Source organism: Styela clava, chromosome 4, assembly GCF_964204865.1.
Source record: "Styela clava chromosome 4, kaStyClav1.hap1.2, whole genome shotgun sequence".
Taxonomy (NCBI): domain Eukaryota; kingdom Metazoa; phylum Chordata; class Ascidiacea; order Stolidobranchia; family Styelidae; genus Styela; species Styela clava.
The window spans coordinates 2,493,131-2,517,574 of record NC_135253.1 but is presented as its reverse complement, the minus strand read 5'-3'; the positions used below and the strand labels follow the sequence as shown (position 1 = coordinate 2,517,574).

The following is a 24,444-nucleotide window of genomic DNA, read 5'->3' as shown; positions in this document are numbered from 1 at the left end:
GCGCGGGCCACTCAAAATGATTCCGCGGGCCACGGATTGGACGACCCTGATCTACGCCGTGACATGCACAAGGAAAGACCGATAACCACATCCCATCTCAATACCAAAACAAGAGAGCTACGCCCAAATATATGAACACGTCTGTTCGCAGTAGGCTACAGTACGGTTCCCGTAACGTCAGATCACAGTCTACAAATATATTCAAACCAAGCGAAGCAGTACAGTAGGGCACAAAATGGCGTCCGATGTCCGCAGAACGTTTAATGACGTCATAGCAAACAAAAACAAATCTCACAGAGCTCACAGAAATATTTAAAATGAATAAAAGTAATAGCATTCTGGGGAAAAATTTTATCTTCAACCACTGAAAATTTCAAAGCAATTGGTCCAGTATTCGAAGAGAAAAGCGATTTTTTTAAAAATGATGGAGACAAATAATAATGAAAATAACAATAACAACAAAATTTTGAAACGATCGTTATATCAACTACGTGTTCAATAACAATAACAAAAAAATTTTGAAACGATCGTTATGTCCACTACGTGTCCAATAACGATAAAAATTGTCAACGTTGACAAAAGTATTTGAAATACCTGAAAAGTCAGTCAGTAGTTTATTTTTCTCCAAAATGAAATACACTAGATGCAAACAGAAACTAAAAAAAAACACATGAAAATGGCATTTCATGACTAGAAAAAAACAATGTTGGCCAAACCACGCATCGACACCCGCCACACCCACCAAGACGTTGCCAATATGCCCGGATAACAAGACGTCTTCTTAGCAAAACTACAAAAATGATATAATATGCTGAATTGCAGTGGTTTTCAAACGGGGTTCCGACAATACAGCTCAGGGGTTCGCAAGTTAACATTTACATCCGAGGTTTTATATCATTTATATGCATATTGTCTAAATATAATTGAATACCTATTGGTATTGGGTGTTCCACCAATATGGAATTTGCTACAACCCAAAGATCATATTTGCCACATTTAGTTTGCTTTCATATATACAGGGTGTCCATAAAGTCCCTTTTTAATTTTGTTATGGAGTCAGTCCTCAATATATATACATTAACCAGTTTCGTTGTTTGCGGGTCGCAAAAACTTGTGAGATCTCGCCGGCCGCAGTCGTAGAAAACCCAAAAGTGACCAAAACATCGTGAATACCGTTCTTATAAGCCTTTAATTATTTTAAAATTGCTTCGCAAGAAATACCGTGGTATTTTCGGTATATATTCTCGAGTTTGGATTTATATTTCGCTTAAAATTATATTCTTTCGTGACAGATATTACCTAAAAACACACCAGACACTGTGGTTCAACGATGTTGTGGGAAAGGAAATAGCTCACGTTTCCCTCGGTCACTCCTCTTTACACTCATTGTATGATGAATTGGTATATGTGGGTAATTTTATTACTCGTAGCGTGAGAAGGCCTGGGGCTAGCCAAGTCCGTCTTAGTTTAGACTCCTGAGCCAGCTACAAAAACTGGATCGCGCGGCGTTAATTAGGCTATTTATTCTTCTTGTACAGATCGCAGGACGTCATTCCCATAATAGCACTGTCTTGACGTTTACAGATACAACATTGAAACTCCGGGAAACGTCAATCCCGACATCGGGATTAGAAAAAGGGCTGGATGGAAAAATAACTCAAAAATGCCAATGGTTTTAATGCACGCTAAAATTGTTCTGTGGGCCACGCGGAATGCGTCCGCGGTTTGAACCACTCTGGTTTAGGTATTTTAATTCATTTAATACATCTGTGAGGGCCAAAACAATATTTATCGATGAATTCTCTCACAATTAAAAAAAAAATTAAGACTCTAGGCCAGGGACACCCGAGAAAAGCGAGAATGGTATAACAATTGTTATAATAGACTTGATAAACGCAGTAATCAAATTAATCTGAAACAAGCAAACTTTTGATGAGGTCTAAATGTAGTGTTCAAAGTACCGGTAGTCGCACGAGCTTGATCTAGATAGACACCAGCCAAGCACAGTTTGAAAGAAAATCGAGTTTATCGCCGATAAAAGGACATGATATAAAATAAATTGAGCATATCGGTTACCCGAAGTGCATGTTCGATGTACGTATTAAAGCGTAAATATACTTTGAGAAATACGGAAAGACAAACATGCATATGTTAATTTTGGTTTCTATGACAAAATCATATAGAATAGACTATATCAGGGTGGTCCAAACTGCGGGCCGCCGACACACTCCGTGCGGCCCGCAGAGCAATTTTACCGCACACTACTAAACCATTGGCAGATATTTGTATTTTTCAATAGAACAATTTTGATTTATTTTTGAACTATTCCAACTGGAAAAAGTCCTTCCCCTAATCCCGATGTCGGGTTAGATTTTCGTTAAAATCACGGAATTTCATTGTTGTATCTATAAGCGTCAAGACTGTGCCTATATGGGAATGAACGTCCTGTGGCCGATAAAAGGAGAATAAATTGTTTTGTGCAGACAGGGCCAAGGCGATGGGATGAGCTCGCGTCAAGTGACTCATCATTTGAAGACGCGTTTTGTGCCTTTATTTTAGTACAAACACTCCTCTATTTTCAGACGTTGGCCATGTGTCAGCAGTGACGAACCGCAGAGCTGACTTAGCCCCGCACGATCAAGTTTATATATATATATATATATATATGGGTCCGAGGTCTCAACTAAAACAGACTTGCTTGTTTTTTGACGGCAGCACTAGGCCTGCTGACTCCAAATATAACAATTCACCATACAATGAGTGTAGAAAAAAAGTGAGCGAAGAAAACTGAGAGGAAATGTATTTCCTAACCCATACCAACATTAAACCACAGTGTCTCAGGTGTTTTCAAGTAATATCCGTTACGAAAAATATAATTTTGTGCGACATTACAAAACCAAACACGAGAAATGATACCGAAATGGCCATGGTATTTCTCGAGAAGCAATTTTAAAATATCTAAAGCTTTATATAGTTTCCTTGAAAAACTGATTAGAACGATAAACTCTTATTACTAAATATATATATATATATGTAAAGTGAGTAAACTTGCGATGTTTTGATCACTTCCGGGTTGTCTCCGACTGCGGCCCGCGAGACGTCCTCACGCGTTTTTGCGGCCCATCAACCTCGCAACCTTGGACCACCCTGATAAATATCATTACAAAGCGTGAGAATAACAAGAGGAATTATTGGAAAACAAGAAAGAGCTACTATGAGGTTTCAAACGCAATATTCTGGAAACTAGTACGCTGTTTTATCACCACTAAAAAGTCAATACTCGAGATGCATATCCGATGTATGTACGCCTATAGGCAGGGTTACTGTGACGCACTTGCTGCTCAGTTTTAGGGTCATTAAAAAGCGTGAGAATAACAAGAGGAATTACTGGAAAACAGGAAAGAGTTACTATGAGGTTTCAAACGCAATATTCTAGGAACTAGTACGCTGTTTTATCATCACTAAAAAGTCATTACTCGAGATGCATATCCGATGAATGTACGCCTATAGGCAGGGTTACTGTGACGCACTTGCTGCTCAGTTTTAGGGTTAAACAATAATTTAGACTAGGGGTATCCAACTTAAAATATGTCATGGGCCACTTTTTGAACCTCATTGACGACGCGGGCCACAAACCAACAAATTAAGTACAAAATTGATACATAAAAAAGAAAAATCTGTATTCAGTGGAATTACTCTTGAATCTTAGAACAAACGAGACATGAAACATATTTATTTACTTATGTTGGATATTTGACATCGTTTTTCAGCCGTAAGAGAAAGAGACTCGATGTTTGACCTTATTTTGCCTTGGTTTGCTAGTCCTAATAGAGCATACAAATGTTGACCGTTAGTCGTGTGCGGAGGGCTGACTTGCTAACTTTCATAGTTGAAAAACTGCTCGCAAATTTAAGTACTGACAAACATAGCCAGTATTCGACGTGAGTGCGTAATTAGCTTTGCGAATCTTTCTTTGGCCACGATGATCTGACCGATACTTGTTTATTTCGTCTTAAATGAAATTATTGAATTTACAATTTAATTATCACAATAGAATATATTATGAACGTGGTGAAGTGGAATAACAGGGAAAAAAATATGGGTGTCACTTTTTACAATTTGTCGGACCGGACTCTTGATGTCAAATGACACGATAAAACTTACTCATAGTTGACATGTTACTATTTTAGTATTTTGGGGGAAAATCTGAATCATGGCGCGAGCGGAAAAAAAGGGGAATTTTGAAATAGGCATTTTGGGGAACCAAAGTACGATGACTTTTTCACCAGCAGAACTTCCTAAATTATACTACAAGGTAGCGGCTTCTGAGGGCGAGTGGGCACTCCATACTGCAAAATACCAGCAATCATTTCGTCCAATGATTGAACCACGCAACTTTGTTAGAGCGATTTTTTGATTCTTAGTAGAGCTAATATTTAAAAATATGTGGTTATGCATGCAAAATATAAACTTGTGCTGTTCAAATTGGAGTGTGGAAGAGAATTTTGTATGATCTTCTCCTCATTTTATTTCTGTCTTTGTTAAAATGAATACATAAGAAGCGTCTCAATCGATTCATCGGCACTTGATTATTACATTGTTGGGTCCTCGGGGCGCTCTCATGTACTCTTACGCGATGCTCCAACCTATCAAACCTCATATTTATTACTTGTCGCATCTGCGTAATTTTGTTCACGATAGATTATCTGTCCTCATTTAATGCGCAACTAGACTTCCATGTTTTTGATGCATTGATGATCGCAATCTCACCATTCGGATCACTGTCCCCGGTTTCTATAAATTGTAGCGCCTTCTAATCTAGCGCCTTCATAAAAAATCATGCGCCTTCTTTCGCAGTTGTTTATAGTATTATACGAACAGATGTCCGATAAAAAAATATTCTCATTGAAGTAGGTACAAAATATGTTTCTTGATATGCAAACGCAATGACCCAGATTCGCTTGACCGTTTTCGCTCGATTATGTCGCCAGGGGTCGGGGTCGGCAACTTTTTGTCGCTCGCGGGCCAACATTAAGGGTAGCAACTGCAAGTCATTGGCGGGCCGCACATATTTTTAGAAAGCTGAAAACCGAACGAATGATACTTTTTATATTGAAAATCAAGCAGTGATACATCTCTCAAAAAGAAAATAGATTTATTTCCTCATTGCATTGTATCTCAAAAAATTCCATTTGAATATTTTTGGCGCCATTGAACCCTTTGCACTCATCATCAACTTTTCTGCATTTTGTTGCCATTTGTCTAATCATAATTAAATCATAGGCTCATGCCCTCATTAAACGAGTGGCTCACTAAATAGTTAGGCTATGATATAATTTAGTCTATAAGTGTCTCACAATAAATTCTGTCACGTAAAGAATATGATCGTCAAAACGGCCGTTTTATTACTATAATTCAGTGAAGCGTCGCGGGCAGAATTATATTACTCCGCGGGCCGGATCCGAACCACAGATTGCTGACCCTGGCTGTAAGTCGTAATTATTTCCTCGAACATCCTTGATGTCCAATTTAGTTTCACTATCTCAACAAATAATCACCACGTGCTTCCCCAACTCTGGTGAGGCATCCACACAAGCGCAATGAGAATCGAATATATTATCTCATAAAGTCCTCAAGATCTCCCTGGAAACACACGGAAAACCCTATCGCACTAGTACGTAAACTAAGGGTATATTCCACGCCGTAGCGATCTTTTTTCAGCTTTCAAGCTGCAAAAATATTTAATTGTCATTATAGAATTATGCAAGAGCTCATCTTTGTATGTCAGATTTATTTCGTTGTGGAAGCCTTTCCTCCAAATTCTAAAAATGGGAAACTCCCTCCGCGAACACTTCTTTATTTGGTCCACAACATTGAAGCACAGAAATTTACGTATTACATCTAGCATCGAACGTTGCCTGACTATCAACACACAATATGCAGTGTTATTACATTGCATGAAAAAATGGCAAACAGGAAGAAATTACATATTTCTGAAAAGAAATGGCGATAGAAACATATCATTGTTGAATAGATAGAATCACACATTGCAATGAGTGTATTTAATCCGTTTTGCTTATTATTGGAAACAATTTTTAGGCTAGCGGATCAGGACTTTTTAGTCAATATTAAGGATGCTAAGTATGAGTACTTACAAGTATTCGATTCTTATCCAATTCCTAAATTTTCGATTCCAATTCTCGATTCCTCGATGTAGCTTACCAAGAAAACATACCTACCTAAACAATACTAGCGAATCAAACACGAAAGCCTAAACCAAGTAGTATGGGTTTTCAATCCGTCACAGTAGACAAAATCGCACACAAAAAAAACAAATCCCTTAGAGCCCCCAAAAAATCTTGAACTAAATAAACTTAATAGCCTTCTAGCGGCAAATTGAAAAACAAAAATGTACACTGAAAGTTTTCCAGCAATTGGTACAGTAGATAATGATAAAAGATATTTTTCATAACAAAAACAAAAAATTGAGTTCTAACAAAGATATATATAATACCTAAATAACAAAACGATAATGTCCACTTTGTGTCAAACAATTACTGTCATAGTAAAAAGTTCAATTCGTTCACATGACTTCCTGTAAGCTCGATCGGAATTTGGATATGGAAAGCTACTCTGAGCTAAATGCCTTTTCCGATGCAGCGGATGTTGCTGGGACACAGAGGTACTTTTAGGCGGCAACTGCGATGTTTGGATACGTTTTTTGTTGTTGCTTTGTTGCCACCATTGCATCATTTCTTCGTGGGTCATAGATATGACAAGAATTCTGTCATTCAAATATTTTTATATTTCGTGTCAAGCCTCCACCTCCCTGGTCAATTCACCAATGTCACCGCCAGTCATTTCAGAGATACCCATACCATCACTAATTATATTTTTAATACATGCTCCATTATTTCTAGGGAAGAGTATTTTGCTATTCCGGTCTGTTTGACTGCAGACTGTTTCCTTTCCTAGGTGTAAAACTTCCTATAAACTGCAACAAGCTTTTCACTTTTCTTGATGCCCCTTGCTCCGAGTAAATAGAAGTAATGAACGCAATAAATAAGAGGAAATATACAAAAATGGCCTAAAGTGGCATGTGCCCTCAACCAGCGCAAACGAGTGAGAAAGACATTGTAAAAATATAGTTAAGTTTGCGGCGTTGTGGCAACTCCATAGATTAGTTTATACATACATATTTGTGAAGAACTTGTCACAGAACGTGAATACTTGTTTGCAAACCAAGTTTTAACCCTAAGAATCGATTTCAATGCACCGGAATCGATTCCACAAAGAATCGAATCTGGAATGAAATCCGGAGTCAATTCCGCCATCCCTAATCATTATATGCAGTTTTAGGCTAACAACACGCCTGTTTTTGAACTGATATTTAAAGACCGGCAAACATTATACAGAACATTTAAAATTATTCGTTTCACACTGTTTATCTATGCCATGAAGCTGATGAAATTATCGATTTTCTCGAGAAAGATTTGCTTTCTCCAGCTGGCGGTTTGGACAGTGGCCACAAAAAATATAGAATTTGAATGCTCTCTTGCCTCACACTCTGAGAAGATTGGTGAAATTTAACAAAACGTACAGGTTGTACGCTGCACACATAAATTGAAATATTGACCAGTCGCCGTGTCCACTCGAAATTTCATCTTCATATTGTTATTATATTCCGCACATAAGAGTGCTAACAGCTCTTTACATTTTCTAAGCAAGACACTTTTCTTGATTTATATCGGAAAATTTAAAATATTTACCAGGTGAATAATCTATCGTCACTATCACGAAGTTGACAAAACTTATTTGCAATTTTGATACTATCTAAGTAGGATTTGCCTTAATCTTTTGGTGGAATCTCCTAAACATGCGGAGATAAATTTTTACTGCATGCAATATATTAGAGGGATTTTTTTTTAGTTATTTTCATCTATGTTAGATCAAAATTTTTTAAATATATAGTTCATAACCACTGCTGATGCTAAGGCACTTGAACTGATGGTACAGCTAAAACTGATTTGCGAACGACAGTTATTACCAAGACTAGAGGAAGGTTCGGACCCTTATTTTTCTTTGCATAATTGGACCTGTTCATTTTTCATATTTATTTAACTTTGCGGGACCAATGAAAAGAGAGGTAAATGTAGTTTTTATTCAGCGACTAAGCAATTCCCTTGCGAACCATATCTTTTTTGGTAATGTTAAAGGTTTCGTCAACATACTTTTCCCAAATTCTTGGGCTCTTAGGGAAAGACGTTAAGGCTCTTTCCTCTACTTCCTCCATAACCATATTAGCCACCACGATCGAAACAGGAAAACCCATGGCTGTTTCGAAAATTTGTTGATATTGTTCCCTTCTAAAACTTAAATTCGCTGCGCTGGAACAACTTGTTAGGGTTTCACAAATTTGGTCGATTGAATGTTTATTCTCTTCTTAAACGTAATGTCGTTTTCTAATCGTTTCTGGGTTACTCTTAGCACCACTTCAATCTGACATTGGTGAACAGTGAAACGACGTCAGAGGATACCATAATTTTATCAGGAGCTACCGTTGTATGGAGAATTTTGTCAACAAAACCTTTAGAGTTCTTGACATGTCTTTCCGAATTTTTTACCAATAGGCTGATTAATTCGCTAAAAAATTGGGAAAGTTCGTACGTTGGTGATCCTATGAATGATATTATGGGTCTAAAGAGGGAAACTTTCCTTATGAATTTTGGGTAGTCCGTATAGCAATGGAGCTGAAGATTCAGTTATTCTCAATAGCTAACCTGTAGCTTCATTGGTCTAGTCCTCCTGCAATAATCTCCAAACGAATTTTGCCAATTTTCTTTCAGTAGATTTTAACGGGTTCAGTTTTAATTTCTTATGAACAGCAGGAGATAGGAAACAGCAGAATATCAGGAAATGAAATTCACTGCAGTAAAAGACTATTTCTCGAATCATAACACATTAACAAAGAGAAAAATTCAATGAACAATGAAGAAACTACATTGTTCTCGCATGTGTATTAGTCATTGTTTAGAATTTAGATAGTCGTCATATTTGTTTGAACTTGTGCTAATTCACTCGAATTTATTATCGTACTGTCCACTTTTTAAGCCATGATAATTTTACCTTTTCTTTTTTCTGCTCTATATGTTTACGATACTATGCTTTTCATATCATGCCCTGATGAAGTTTTTCTGAATATAAATTCGAGACGTCGGCAAATTACTTCGTTTTGCTATACACCGGCTGTGCTTTATTCATCTTTGACATGAATGTACCTGGTGTAAATCATGTGCTATTTAAGCGCATCAAGTAGTCGCATGGCTCTGTAGTACATTGGACTTTGTCGGAAGTACTTAAACATCGGAAATGGTTTGAGGAGACACCGCAATCATCTATATTTTAACCTAACATGTTTACGCGAAGGGATTCTGGGATTCTTTACATAAAAGTTTAAAAATAACCCATGAATTGTCCTGCAAGAAATAGTTGAACAAAGAAATTTGGTTTCTAATTTTTGACACTCTGAATGAGTGATAAACAACACACCAGTCGTATATGTTAACATCTCTGCTGCAAGGATAACTTATATTGTAGCATAAGTGTCAGCATGTTGTTTCAATACTGCTTTTAGTTTAGTGCTATAGACTTTATCGTGATTGAACTTGAATAAAAATAAATAGGCTCATGAGTACATGATTGAACAAAGATTGACAGGAAAGTACCATTGATCCAAGGCAGATTTCATCAGAGGTGCTCGGAATGCTAATGGCATAAATAGGTGTTTGCTTTACTTTGAGCTAAAACACGCGATCATTTTTATCATTGCAACTAGCAACTTAAGCCTTCTTTATTCGGATCCCAAGCTAAATAGTAAAGCATCGATTAATCTTCATACAAGTTCACTTTTCCAATTTCTTCTCTGCTCTGCGAGTTTGAATGAAGTCAGCAATTGAGTCTTGTGTATTTCGTTTTTGGGTATCCTTCAGAAAAATATAGAAAATGTTATTTAGATGGTAAATGAATACGCAGTGCAATTGCATTCAGAAATGTACCAGCTTTAGCACAGCTCTCAATAAAAATGTCTCGCTTAGTAATTCAATAGATTATGGTTGACCTGTCTGGAGTGCTCAATATCAAAGTCAAAAATGTGACCGACGATGCCTCCTGGCTTTTGATTTTGGCAGCAATCATCATCAAACAGATAATGAATCGAATGACAAAAACAAAAGGGTAAACGACACACAGACAAATCCCATCACACAGTCCCTCAATTAAATGTCATGATCTTCTGGTCATGCTGCACATGCAAAGTATCAAATACTGGATATATACCAAAATAACACCAAGCTCAAACGAAAAAAGCATACAACTAAATTATAAAAAATTGTATTCTAGTAAGGATATCAAATCCAGAGGCGTAGCCAGCATATTTTGCGCCCGGGGCAGAATATAAAATTGGCGCCCCGACCCCCACGTTTAATCATGTTTTCTATTGCATTTAATTGTATATGTAAAAAAAATTATATTTCGTCACGCTAATAACCGAATTGCGTAAGTCACTTTTAGCTGTTTTGAGAAAAACGTAAAAAAACTTCCTAATGATATTGCTATGCCATTGAGAGTCTTTAATTTGCCATAGTTCAACTTTTTGATCGTAGCCGGATTTAAGTTAATTTGTATGACGCAGTCATGTGACGTCATAATGGCACACTGTGATTTAGGCAAAAATGTGTCTATGGCTAGAGGACATACGCAATTTTGCAACTTGTCTATATGTACCAGTCCTGAAAACCAAACAATCCAAAATCCCCAAAATAGCTAATCTGTTTCAATTACATTATTTTTTATGTTTAAAAATATATATTTCATCAATATAACACGCTCTGCACATCACCGAAATAAGACTAAAGTTAAATATAAAGAATAAAACAGTAATGTACTCTCATATAAAAGTCAACCAAGGTGAATTGGACTCAGACAGTAAATATCACAAGTGCACGCCTTCCTATACAGTAGTATAAATTGAAAATTATTAGCGCTAAGCTAGAATCTGAGATGCAAAAACTCGAAAATCCTTCGCCTAGGTTATTTTGCCTTTGTGACGTCACAATAGTCCTGCGTTAACAGTGATAATTCATTATGACGGAACAATTGAACAAATTTGCATATCATACAAAATTTCTATTTTTATGGGTTTCGGAATTCTTAAAATAAAATCTGAGTTAACAGACAGGTGCGCAGCATTACATAAATACCTATTTTATGAAAAATTCAAAACCGCCCAAAATGACTTACGCAATTCGGTTATTAGCGTGACGATATGTGAATTCAAATTTATATGTATTTATATATTTTATTATTTATTCAAAAATATATGTATATGTAAATTCAAATTTTAATGGAACATTTTATTTAAAGAAGAAGCAAAGCTATACAAAATAGAGCATATGTCCCACTCAGTTACTGTCAAAGATGATCTACATAGTCTAAAATAAATTCATTTTTTCAATTTCACTGTCGTAAACTGGTTAACACGTCATCAAAATCTGTTTTTTTCCAATGTTTCTCTTTCAACACTTAGAAATGCAAGATCACGGAGACGATCCTGTCCCGTTGATGCACGCGAATACGACAAAATAAGTTTCAATCTGCTGAATGACCGTTCACAGCTTGCAATTGAAACTGATATTGTTAACAGATATTTGATATTTGTAGAGAAATTCGCAGATTGAATAAAACGTCGTCTCCAAAAGACACAATAAAACCAAGAAGAGCCGAAGGAGTTTCTGGTTGATCTACAGTTCTGTTACTGAGCAGCATTCTGCAATCTCCAATTTCGGTGAAAAGTTCGTGGCTATTGATGTCCGTGTGGTAGAGATTTGCAAAATCTGTGCAATCTCGACGAATTGTCGAAAACGGCATTGAGGTCTTTTAGCACAGTATAATATATTTTATTCAACTCTGCCGCAAAGTACGGTACTTTGACAACAAAATACAATCCACGTATTACTCAAAACATGTATTAACATCATTCAACCAAATTCCGTTTCCATTTGTCTCCAGCACAGAACTAATATCAACTTACATCCGAGTGCGCAGGCAAGAACTTAACGATACAGAACCACGTAATTAACCCGGTGCATTTTGTTACCTAACGTTACCAAATCAAATTTTGCTTTGTTTTCCGGCCAAATTTTTTTGGCCATGTAATTACGATGGAAATCTGACCGTGCTATGTGCGTGATGACGTCGGCAGTCGTAAGTGGTCTGACCAAGTGTGCAGTTTGCCATGTACTAAGATTAGATGTCTGCCGCCGGTGCGATCTTGCTTGTGACCGTTTTTTACCTTTGTTGTGAAATTTTTGCCAGCCCCATTTTGGCGCCCCTGTACCTTGGCGCCCGGGGGCATATGTACCCCACTGCCCCCCCTAAGCTACGCCTCTGATCAAATCAGTGTAACTGGTGCTATACTTACATACAAATTACAAATGCGTGAAAAATCCGAACACTCGTGAAGTAAACTACAAATATTGTGCTTTACAACATCGGGATAAAATGCGGGTCTTCCTCGACTTCTGACGGGACGATTTTATCTAGTTCTCTTTAAAACCGAATCAAAATAAAATCCTAATATTTCTGGCTCTGGGCTATTCTGTAGGTTGTGCATGCATTGCAATCATCGGTTGTTCTATCAAAATTTCCTTTAGTATATATGTTAAAGACACTTGATATGAACGCTTATAGTTTTACCACTGCGCATGCTATACGTCACTCGAGATAAAACGCGCATATCGACGTATAGACCTGTGTATGGCATTTAAGCTCCTGTTTCCGCCGGGTGGCACAGCTGGGGACAAGAACTAGGTCTCCAACGCAATGTTGACGCGTTACCGCACTTTTGTGGTATCTATATTTTATACGATCCCATCGATGTGACAAACGATATTTCGCGATGCAGATCAACATCTAGGGCAGGGTCGTCCAACCCGTGGCCTGCGGGCCACATGCGAAACGCCGAAGGTTTCCGAGTGGCCCGCGCGGTTATCTCCGAATCACAATGCCTTTCACAAATATGGGCCGTTATTGAAAACTCTGATAAGAAAATTATTCCTGGTCATTCAAACGCTCGAGAAGTACCATCCAGCTATCGAAAGCTTATTTCTTATTTATGTCCATTTGTGAGCTTTATTGCTGGAAATAAATGTTTGAATTTATTTTTATCGTCTGCCTTGTATTTCAATCTGTTTTTCCTTTTTTTTTCTGTGAAGTTAGAAGAAGCATTTTTTATGACCTTAATATTTGACAGCGGTTATTTGTACGAGCAAGTTTTTTTGCGGATGCACCATGTCAAATCTCCCGCGAGATCACTAATTTCTGATAGTCATATGAAAAATTCGCTATGCATGGCTGCATCGTCCATCGCACCGAATATTGACAAACTTACTGGATAAAGACGGTGTCATACTTGGCATTAAAATATCTATGTGTGGTAAAAATTTTTGACCTAAGTGTATCTTCGTATTTTCATTGTTTTTATAATATTGGTGTGATGTTTTTTTTGTTTGTTTTTTCATTAATCAGTAGTCATTGTAGCGAAAGCTAGAACATAACAACCATGTCAAGTGGCCCGCGCAATCATTCGTAAACTAAATGTGGCCCTTTGCCAAAAAGGTTGGACAACCCTGATCTAGGGTCTCAAAACTCGATCGTCGTGAATGATCATGCAATTGATCCACATGGATACACAAGTAGTTAACAGTTAACAAACAGTGCGGAGTCATCTCAGTGCTAGCACGGACACTGGCATTGTACTTTACTACAACGGAAGCGCAAAATTCCCAGTTGTGGGGTTTTGTTAACGTAGTTTCGCAATATTCGTATTACAGCCTTGATCGATTTTTTAACGCGCCATTTCCGGCCGGAAGATATGGGGCAGTGCCAGTCTTATTGAATCCCCTTTTTCGACCTAAATCGACAGAGATTCTGCTTTCGAAATTTTCTTCTCGTTCCAAATGTACCGATTCTGTATTGCCATGAACAGTTAAACATCTTTCGTATAGGGCAGTGGTTCTTAAACTTTTTGAGCCGCGCCCCCATTTGAAAAATTTTACAAACTTCGCGCCCCTCTCTTTTTGCTTTGAAAAAATGCTTTTGTGATGGGCAGGTTGCTATATATTAAGATGGCGCTATAACTGAGTGTTGGTCTCACAGCGTCATTGCTCAGATGGTTTAGGCATAAAACGCTTCGGGGTACAACTTCGCCATTCACTGTCGTATGTATAAAGCCAAATAGTGGTTGGTCATCATACATTCTCGTTTTTCCGCTCAGTTTGCAATACTTGGCAAAGTCAAACTAATTATTAAGCAAAACTAAACAGGCAATAAACCTATGCTTTAATGTATTTTCTTCTTAAACGTTTACATAGGACACGTAAAATTTCAATCAATTGTTGTCGCTAAGGCGTTTGCAAATGCATTTTGTTTAAATCTCCATTGTTTACATCAGCGTGGCGTGTTATTTAAGCCCTAAAAATCTTGATTTCGGTGTTTATTTTTCCTAAATCCGAAATTTCCCTCGAGATATTCTTGTGCCGCGAAGACGATTATAATTACTTTTTTTGTTCTCGAATGGAACCATGACCATGACACCTCTGAGGGAAACGAGTTAGTTTTTATTATAATCATCAGCGACAAGATGCTAAAGATAGAATAAAGAAGTGAATCCGTAACTTAAATTTTTTTTTATTGTAACAGTGGCATTATAAAATACTAAAAATAAAACGGAAAACGCCATGAGTTCTGTTTTGGGGTGGACCGCGACAGACTAAAAACACTTTATTAGACATTGAAAATCTCATAAATTCTTTGTGCGTGCGGCACACCAGTAGTGTTCTAAAACTACAGACTTGATATAAATTTTACTCCGTGGAATCGCAGACTTAGGAATATCTGTAACGGTGATATCTTGAAATTAATCGAGTAGCGGCATTGCGATAGAGCGGAGTAAGAGTTGCAGGGACAGCTCATATTGGTGAAATTGGCAAGAATACAAATCAAAACAAAATGTAATCGACATTTTTATGGTTGCGGATTACCGTGTTATTTTGGAGTACTGGTGCTTTTATTTTATCGACGCAATCGCAGATTTAATTTATCACAATTAAATGAATAAAGCAACCATTTTAAATAAGTATATCAATCATGAATTGAACATTTCATTCTACAGAAAAACCATTACATATCCGTCTGAAAAAGTCTGCTCTTGTAACGACTGGCGTAATCTCGAGGACTGACTCAGAAACCGTACCGCGGGGATTTCGTTCCGATGAATATGTATTTTTCATCTACTAATATACTTTACATGTATGTTAATTGTACTAAATTAAATATAATTTCTGGGATATTATACCAGATTTTTCTAATGACGACAACTAATTCGCATGAGTGCAATATATATAAAAACTAAATATAATCGGGCAGTTGATCACACTTTATTATGTCCGCGGATTGGCGTGGTGTTTTAGATAGGTAATGAGTCTATTTTGTCGTGAGTCGCCGCAACCGCGAGTTACCTTGAACACGAATGAATTAAAATAGTGAGACATTTTGAATTATTGTAGTTATTACGAGACAGAAAAATTTATTATAACACGAAAAAAGCCGGTATTTTCAACGAACGCGGAGACCGTTTCAGGAGCCGTTACATGTAAATTTCCGACTCCATCTTGTGACCTCTCGCGCCCCCCTGTGAGCATCTCGCGCCCCCCAGTTTATGAACCACTGGTATAGGGCAACATCCCAACTTGTGGGGTTGAAACGGGTTTGTTACCCCTAATAAATAACAATTGCCAGTGCTCGTAAAACGCAGACTACTTTTATTCCAATTCATTGCAGATGCCGCAACTCACTATATAGATGTAATTAATGGAGCACTTGGATTTGTGGACAACATTTTTGCTAAATCACAATCTTTACCACAAGTATTGTCAATACCCAAATGTTCACCTCCGTGAAAATTATCATGCGTAAAACGCAGAATTTTATTCATCATTGAGTCAGGAACCATCAATTGTAAATAAAACAAATCCAACTTGCAATAATCCAATGGAATACCTCTGACAAATTCGGGTCTGTTTTTGCATTGCACTCGGATTGCCATCTGCATACCCCAAATCTCAACAGAATCCTATGGAGTTCACCCTTCCCGCTGGTATGTCAAAATCTATTTTCCATGAAAAGTCTAAACGAGCATCACATTTCGCAAGATGTCTTAGAAGTGTCTTTCGACTGACTTCGTCTGCATTTCCATGCTTCACAAAGTGGTGGTTGATGTCTAAACATTTACAATTTAAAATACTTCTAATTTTGCTAATTTACGAGCTTTACTGGGCAAAGGCGCTTCTAACGGCAACCCACCGCTCTTCACGACGAAGTTTACAATTTTTGTGCCGTGGAAAATTGTTTCCATCTCGATCCAAAATATTTCTGCGGTTACACCTACCGAAACTATCTCCAATTTTATTGCAACACGGGCAGTCTCTTTTAAAATGTCCTTCCTTATTACATAAAAAACTTCTTGATAGATTCATCGGCAGTTGAGTATTGAATCGTTGGATCCTCGGAGCGCTCACATTTGCTATTTTGCAATGATCCAAACTATCGAACATCATTTTTATTTCTTGACGCACCTGCATAAATTTGTTCACGATGGAATCTCTCTCTTCATTTAATTAAAAAAAAAAAGTGAAACTAAAAATAGTTTAAATGTTGCTTTTTTATTTAATAGTACAGTAAGACAAAGCTTTAAAAACTTAATCCAGTGAGATTTGTTGAAAGATTTAGTTATTAAAGTTGCGGTGTGTAACAATATTTTGCGTTTCTTATTTTTAGTTTAGGCAATAATGCACTGCTAGTGTGAGGCCCTTTTATGAGTTGGTTTTCATTATTCGGTCAGTTTTCAGGCTCGAATAGCCTTATATTATAGGACGTCATGCTGACAGCTCTTTGTCGTAGCGAGAGTTCATTGATTATTATATTCCCGTAGGAATTATGAATTTTAATATAAACTTTTGGCAGGAACATGAAATGAAAATTCACTTGTGAAAACTAACAAAGATCTTCTTGAAGCGACAAATCACAAGAAAAATACAAATTCAAACACGATGAAGACTGATTTTTTGTGTTTCTGTTAAATAATTAAATCTACTTTGGCACAAATTGCACATTTTCCGTGTTTTAGTTTTTTTTTTCATTCCTGCCTCAAATAGTCAACATTTCACAAGTTTCTTTGATTATGATAAAATTTTTTACAGGCTTAAGGTTGTGTGTGTGAAAATAACGCTGCACGATCATCTCTTTTTGACGCCCAGCGCGCACTGTTGCCTCTGATGTCTTTCGTGTTTCCCAAGCTTCTGTTGCGTCAATTTTCAAATTCTAGACATAAGAGTGTCCCGGAATGGTTTAACATAAAGTTGACAACCCTTCTATGCTGTGGTTTGCAGCAGTGCAGTTGTGGTTGTTTTAGTTGAATTTTTAGTGTTTTAGGTTTTTCTTGTGTCTGTTATATTATTGTTAGTTCTTGAGAAGGGTACCCATTTTCGATTTTATTGTTTATGACGGGTTTGGATATTCTAATATTGGTCAATAGGATGATTTTATTGTTTGAGTGTAGTGCAATTGCAGTTGGTTTGGTGTTTTGCTATAGGTTGTACTACGGAATTGGTTATTGTCAGTGATGTTCAAGTGTTGTGTATCTTTGTTTTTATCGTTGTACCCTTTCTGTTTTGTGGAGTTTGGAGTATTTGGTTGTACTAAGATTAATAATTAATAAATAGAATAAAATAGCATAAATTGAAGTGAATATTGAGAGGAAACTTGACGTCAGATCATATTGGAAGATATTCTGAACTTGGATAATTATTTCATAGAATACCGGTACGATACACTTGATAAGGTTATTTCACAGGTTGTTACTTATCGATTTTAATCGGTAAGTATGTTGATAGGTATTTGTCTGTCTGTATGTCTGTTAGATGCACGCGATATCTCACGGAAGCGAGATTGAATCTGCTCCAGATTTTGCATGTGCATTAATCTTATCTCGGACCAGATTTTGGGCGAATTATGTCGTATAATTAGCGAGTTATTAATTAATTAGTGATGGGACAAAGGTGTCACTATGGAGTAAGAGCGCTGTTTTGGGTATCCCCTAACTTTCGATCGATAAGTCTTCGGTCTCTGACCGATATTCTCGTTTTCATTTTGTTGAGCATGAATTGTTCGAACATAATTGGATTTGGAATCTGCAAATCATAACAACACTATAAATTCCATTGTAATGATAAACAGAGGGTCATGAGTGCTAAAAACATCCGGAAGCGAGTCACGAGTCATAAAAGTTGGGAACCACTGCTTTAGAAGCTTGGAAAAACCACCGACACCTGTGGATGTACTATGGAAGAATACCTTATGTGATTGGTTCACAATAACCGTCCGAAGAACAAACTTTTCCTCGCCCAAGAGTTGCTTGTCTTTGTTTTATCGTTTTTGCTTAGTTAGAAATTTTGGTTCCATCATTATATATTCGTGTCAAGAATTTACGTGTGTTTCCTCATCTGCTATTTATACATCGATCGTACGACTTTACAATATACGAACATTGGCATTACAATCTAATGTGGGCTTATTGACCTCTGAAGAAGTCAGCTGGGGTTCACTCCGCTAAAGTATGTTAAATAGTACCGGAGAAGAAACACGCAGATTATTCGGCCCACCCTTTCCTACATTTTAAGGATATTTCTTTGTTCATATTCGAAGCATAGGCTTATACTGTTAAATGGGAATGAGAAGTAGAGATACCAGACTCAGCTAATAAAGCTGTATCGATATACGACGTAAATCATAATGCGTATGACGGGATGCTTGATAATTGATCTAAAAGGGGAGATTGGGGATGTGAGCTGCCAGACATAGTTAGTTATACACATATACGTGTATATAACACGTAGAAAAGAAGGTGTAACAGTTCAAACATACTTGATTTTTGATAAATTGATAAAAGTATTCACTCTCTAGTTTTTGTTTTTTATAATATTAAACTTTACTTGCCTGCCGACAGATCAAAAGGCCGAATGACTTCAAGTTGACTACGGAAGACCGGAACTAGTTAGTGGAATGATTAAACAAGGGAAATAGAATGTTTATCAATGGGTTACTTCATTCACAATATCCTGTGGTCTGAATACCACTATACAAGAACATGGGACAGAAAAGGTAGTCTTAGATGATTTTGTTCTTTGTAGATAATGGATTTACTGTTAATTTTGTGATATGTATATATATATATATATGTGTGTGTATATATATATATATGAAAATTAAAAAAACATTCGCGATTAAAACAACAAGTAGAGCGGTGTTACTGAAATAATATTTTTGTGTAGTCAATAGAAGATATACAAAACAATGAAACGTAATTGATGATTATGATAATTATTTACTTTCCTGTTCTCTAATTCTTTCTCGGCCATATCCCGATACATCCCACTGGATGTCATTGCTCTGACTTTTTCCTCAAGAAAGCAAGCGTCTGATTTCATGTATGGGGCGTCCTCTATCAATCCCTCAAGTGATGTCCAGATTTTTCTTAGCACAACTACGTAATGTTCTGTATTCACCGTTTGAACTCTTTCATTTCCATGCCCTGCGCTTCAGCAGAAAACTGAGTGGTTGAAAATTTTGCGAAATTTCTGAGAATATCATACGCAAACAGAAGTTCAAGCCCAAATAAATAATTTTTTTGAAGCTAGTTAACCCTTTGATCTCTGCCAATCTCCTCTTCTCTGAAGATATTTGAGTTGATTTTTATCCTCCATAATTTTCAAGTAATGTGGGTAAATGTGCGGACGTTGCCTGTATCGCTTTTTATCTGAATTAAAAGAACAAAATTTAAATGCTTTGTAACATCCATTATGACGTCATATAATAGAATGAGGATGCATTTTAAAACTAATAAAAGCCTAGCCCTGAATAATAAAAAAGTTGATTGTTGTATACTGCTTGTCTGACTTTGGTCAGACAAAAGTTACAGAAATACATTTGTGTAAGCGTGCAGCAGGACTCTCGAATTGCTCATTAAAAAAGAACTGGCGTTTAGTTGCTGTGCTATTGTCACTTTTCCCAATCTTGAAATTGCAACATGCAGAAATAAATAATTTACATCCTGGAAATATTGTACTAGAACCGATTCGCGCAAAACTGATGATAGCTGTAAACTCGAAACAGGCAGTGGTATATTTATAACTGTTGCCCACAACTTCAAGAACATACAACTTACATTTGACTAAAGCAGCATAACGCTGGTTTACTCATTAATTTCCCTGTAACCAACGGTTGTGACTTTTCCGGTTTCAAATCGACACCACTGAGAAGTAACTAGGTAGAAGCAGATAGAAAGATGTAGAGTATGCACAAATATTGCATTTGCTAGAGTCCTGAAGAATCGGCTAATACGAAAGGAAGATTTGAAGTTCACATAGCCAGTATTTGAGAAGTCACAGAAAGCTGAACTCACATTATTTATTATCCCCACATTTTGTTGCTATTATCATTCTCGTTGAAGGAATTTCTTGGAATCCACACGCGTCAAAAAATAAAGTCCACTCACACCACCGTGCGACGATCCGAAAGACTTGAATGCCCTTTTCTCCAAACTCAATTTTGATAAATAGATTAGAACCGTCTTTGCCACCTGATTTGTTCTTCGAGCACATGAATACAGAAGAGGAATACAGACATGTTCAGTGATTACATGATTTATTTTGTCATCGCTTGACAAACGAATATCTTCCCCAATTACAGTGCCGACTCAAGATTCAACGCAACTTTGAAGTTGGAGATCTTGTCACCCTGATGATCAAGGAGTGAAAAGTGAAAGTGTGCATATCCAATTCTACTTATATGCGCGACATAATGAAGCTCTGTCTACGCTTTTTGAGTACATTTACGCACAAAATACACACTACATAAATAGCATCCACACCACACATACACAGTCACACATACATTCTCACTATGGGAATATTAGGTGTAAAATTCGAATTATATTTGAGTGGGGGCTAGTTTTTGGTTCTATCCTTTTTTGAATTTCTTGCATTGGCAATTTGCTTATCTTCATTGGTTTTGTTACTGTATTTATTTCATCAATTGTTTTTGGAAGTTGAGCAAACATTTCTTTTTTTTTTGAAAATCATTTCCCTATGTTATCCAAAAAACAGTTCATAAAATTACCGGGGCCGGTATGTACTGTACGAAATGTTTGATTTTATGACTTTAGTGTGAAAGGGAGGTTTGAAGAAGACAAGTCAAAGAACGCTAAATTTACATATTTTATTATCCACATATTTTGTTGCTGTTATCATTCTCCTAGAAGTCTTTGGTGGTTATCTCTTGGTATCCACACGTGTCAAGAAATAAGGTTAAATGAGTGGTCTTTCGCGTGTCCCGAATGTTACCTAGGATAGGAAAAAAGTTTACTTTCGTTCACTGAATGCCTGTACAAATGGAATTTTCTCGCACTATAAAAGAAAAATAAGGGACAGGGAGATATGATTGGCAATCTTCCAAATACATGTTATGTGGCTTAAAGTAATTACATTTAATCCTAAACCAACTCTGTGATATATGAATACGTTGTGAAATTACTACTTGTCTTAGCGATTGGGATAGAGCGAGCTTTGAATCTAAATTTTTATATGTGTGGAATCCACAGATTTTCTGGAATCGTATTGAAAATCGATTTCCCTACATGTTTTATCGAGGCTTCATTCATTTTTGTTTCTACTAATTGCAGAATTCGTTATATAAGATCTACCCTAGGGTGGTCCAAAGTTGCCGGGACGCGAAAATTTTTGACGATGTCTTACGGGCCGCAGTAGGAGAAAACACAAAAGTGATAAAACAATGCGAGTTTACCCATTTGCTTCTTAAGAAATATCGTGGTATTTTTGGTATCTTTTCTCATATCTACCAATGGTTTAGTACACGCTGAAATTTTTCTGCGGGGCGCAGGAAATGTGTGCTCGGGCCGCGGTTTGGTCCACCCTGATTTACCCTATAAATTATAGGCTGTTACTGTTCCATCGGAATGTTGGCCAGGGCAAATTTTGACGTTTTTAGGTAAACAACGAAGGCGCGTCAGACGTACTACACAATGGTAAGTTGTGAGTCTCTCAATTTATTAAGATAATCAGTAAATTGGAAGCGCAATGGTTGGATGTCTTGTCTCAGTCTAGCTCAGTATTCGGTGTGAATCAGTGTTTACAGGTTCTGTATTGTTGGTAGTACTCGTTATGTATCTGTTGGAAATAACAATAAGAATTGAGGTTCTCAAGTGTAATATAAATATAGTTTGTGGCAGTATTACTGTCAAATTAGCACAATGACTACTGCTTTAATATTATAGTCATAAAAATTGGATTTTAGTTACTTTAGAGCAGGGTCGTCCAACCCGTGGCCCGCGGTAGCATTTAGAATGGCCCGCGCTGTATTTTCCAGAATTGAATAAAAAATATTGAGTGAAGATGTGATACAAACGATTTTTTTATTTTTCTAAAATGCGCTCTGCCAGCCCTTTCAAACGTGCCATGAGTGTCATTTTGAATCGAAACCAACTGGGAGGAGATATCGATACATAAAGGTGCCATAGTCGCTTACACTCTTTGTCTTTTACTACTCTATATGATGATATGGCAAAACAATCTAAGGAATGTATATTATGTATTGTTTGGGTTGTCAATGTTTTACGTCCAGAAATAAAAGAGGTTTTTGCAAAAATAACCTGTCAAGACAGACCATAACTCGTCGTGTTGAAGAGCCTGGGAAATCTATAGCGGAAACTTTAATTGCAAAAGCGGGAAAATTTTCATCGTATTCCTTGGCGCTTGGCAATAGCACTGACATCAAGTTTCCTGCTCAGTTGACAACTTGGCGATCTTCTTGCGGGGACTTAATGATGATTTTAAATTACCAAAGAGCTCGCAATCATTGTCCCTATTAAGCCACGACTGGAGGCATTGATTTGTTGGGAGCTATGATAAAAATGATCAAGCATCTTCGCTTGCCTTTGGCGAAACTTTCGGGAATAATCACTGATGGCGCCCCATCAATGGTTGGGAAACAACAGTTTCATTATTCTAATAATTGTGAAAGTTTGGTGTGAGGGTATTGTTTGTTTGTTCATTAACCTGTAGTTTGTGTAGCAAAACCAGAACAGGTTGGCCGACCCTGCTTTAGAGAATATTTCATTTGATTGTGTTACTTAGAAAGTCGAAACATTGGGTAGGATATATACTGTTAAATTTTGTATGTTTTTAATCTATATCGTGCTGATTGATTTAAAAGTTAGAGAGTTGTGATATTATGATATTGCAAAATTGTCTTGCCGTATGGAATATTTAGTTTATGTTCATTGTTTTCAGCAGATGCCATGTTCCTGATTCTATTCCAAGTTCCATCGTGTTGACTGTTCTGAACAAACTACACCGATTCTAAGATGAATTTCATTAAGGCACAGGCAATATGCACTTTGCTCTCTAATATCAAACACTGGTAACTGATTCAGAAACGAATCGTTAACTTCGTGACAGGACTTGTTGTTTATTGTGGCGCGTTGTCAAAGATCTCCAACTAATAATAATCAGCTACGAATGTAAATTTTCCTTTTTCTTTTGAATGGTCGGAAACATTTCTAGAATATTGAATCTGAAGAATATACTAACGTGCAAAACAGAAGAATGAGCAAGTGTTCAAGTACCGGTATTCCAAATGAAATGAAACATTACTAATGTTTCTAGAGAAGGATCAAAAGCTTCCTTCATCACCCTTACGAAAGTCTACACAGAAAGCTAAACTCACATCTTCCATTAACCTTTTAATTTCTGGTTTTCTTCTCTCTAAACTAAAGGTATTTGAGTTTCGTGTCAATTTCTCATGCTCCACATTTTAAGGAATGTTTGTAAATGAGCGTGAATCGCTTGTTATCTGAATAAAAGAACAGAATTCATATGTTTTGATAGAATCATTATGACGTTAAAACGCTAAAAATTGCGAAATTATAACCGCATATAGAATATATCTAAAAGAAAACGAAGAGGAATAAAAAAACATAGTTTGGGCTGTCCAACCAACGCCCCATGCACGGGCCGCGTTCAGCCCGCACTTAAATGAGTTCATAAGCCAACATTTTTAAATGTTTAAATTTTAGTACCGTATTTTATATAGGCTAAACTTTAGCGGTTCCCAAACTATGGGTCGCGAACCACTGGTGGGTCGCAAAATGAATCTTAGTTGGTCGTGAAAAGATGTAGAGAGCTTTGGGTAATTATACTGGTTATTAGGATCGGTGGAGACTCGAATACGTAAATCTTCAAAAAAACAAAATAA

General features: G+C 36.9%; 1 protein-coding gene and 1 long non-coding RNA gene across 2 annotated transcripts; one reads left to right on the top strand and one right to left on the bottom strand.

Moving 5' to 3' along the window:
* Window positions 1-9,248: 9,248 nt before the first annotated feature.
* On the bottom strand, window positions 9,249-19,911 carry LOC144421883 (uncharacterized). The gene is made up of 5 exons (XM_078111386.1): window positions 19,503-19,911; window positions 16,505-16,691; window positions 16,117-16,336; window positions 9,726-9,983; window positions 9,249-9,278 (listed from the first exon to the last, which is right to left on the bottom strand). The coding sequence occupies exons 1-3, from the start codon at window positions 19,599-19,601 to the stop codon at window positions 16,179-16,181; spliced, it is 444 nt and encodes a 147-aa protein (XP_077967512.1). The 5' UTR covers window positions 19,602-19,911; the 3' UTR covers window positions 9,249-9,278; window positions 9,726-9,983; window positions 16,117-16,178.
* A 2,339-nt stretch (window positions 19,912-22,250) lies between these two features.
* On the top strand, window positions 22,251-23,715 carry LOC144422251 (uncharacterized). The gene is made up of 2 exons (XR_013475239.1): window positions 22,251-22,326; window positions 23,484-23,715. It is a non-coding gene; the product is annotated as an uncharacterized LOC144422251 (long non-coding RNA).
* Window positions 23,716-24,444: the final 729 nt, after the last annotated feature.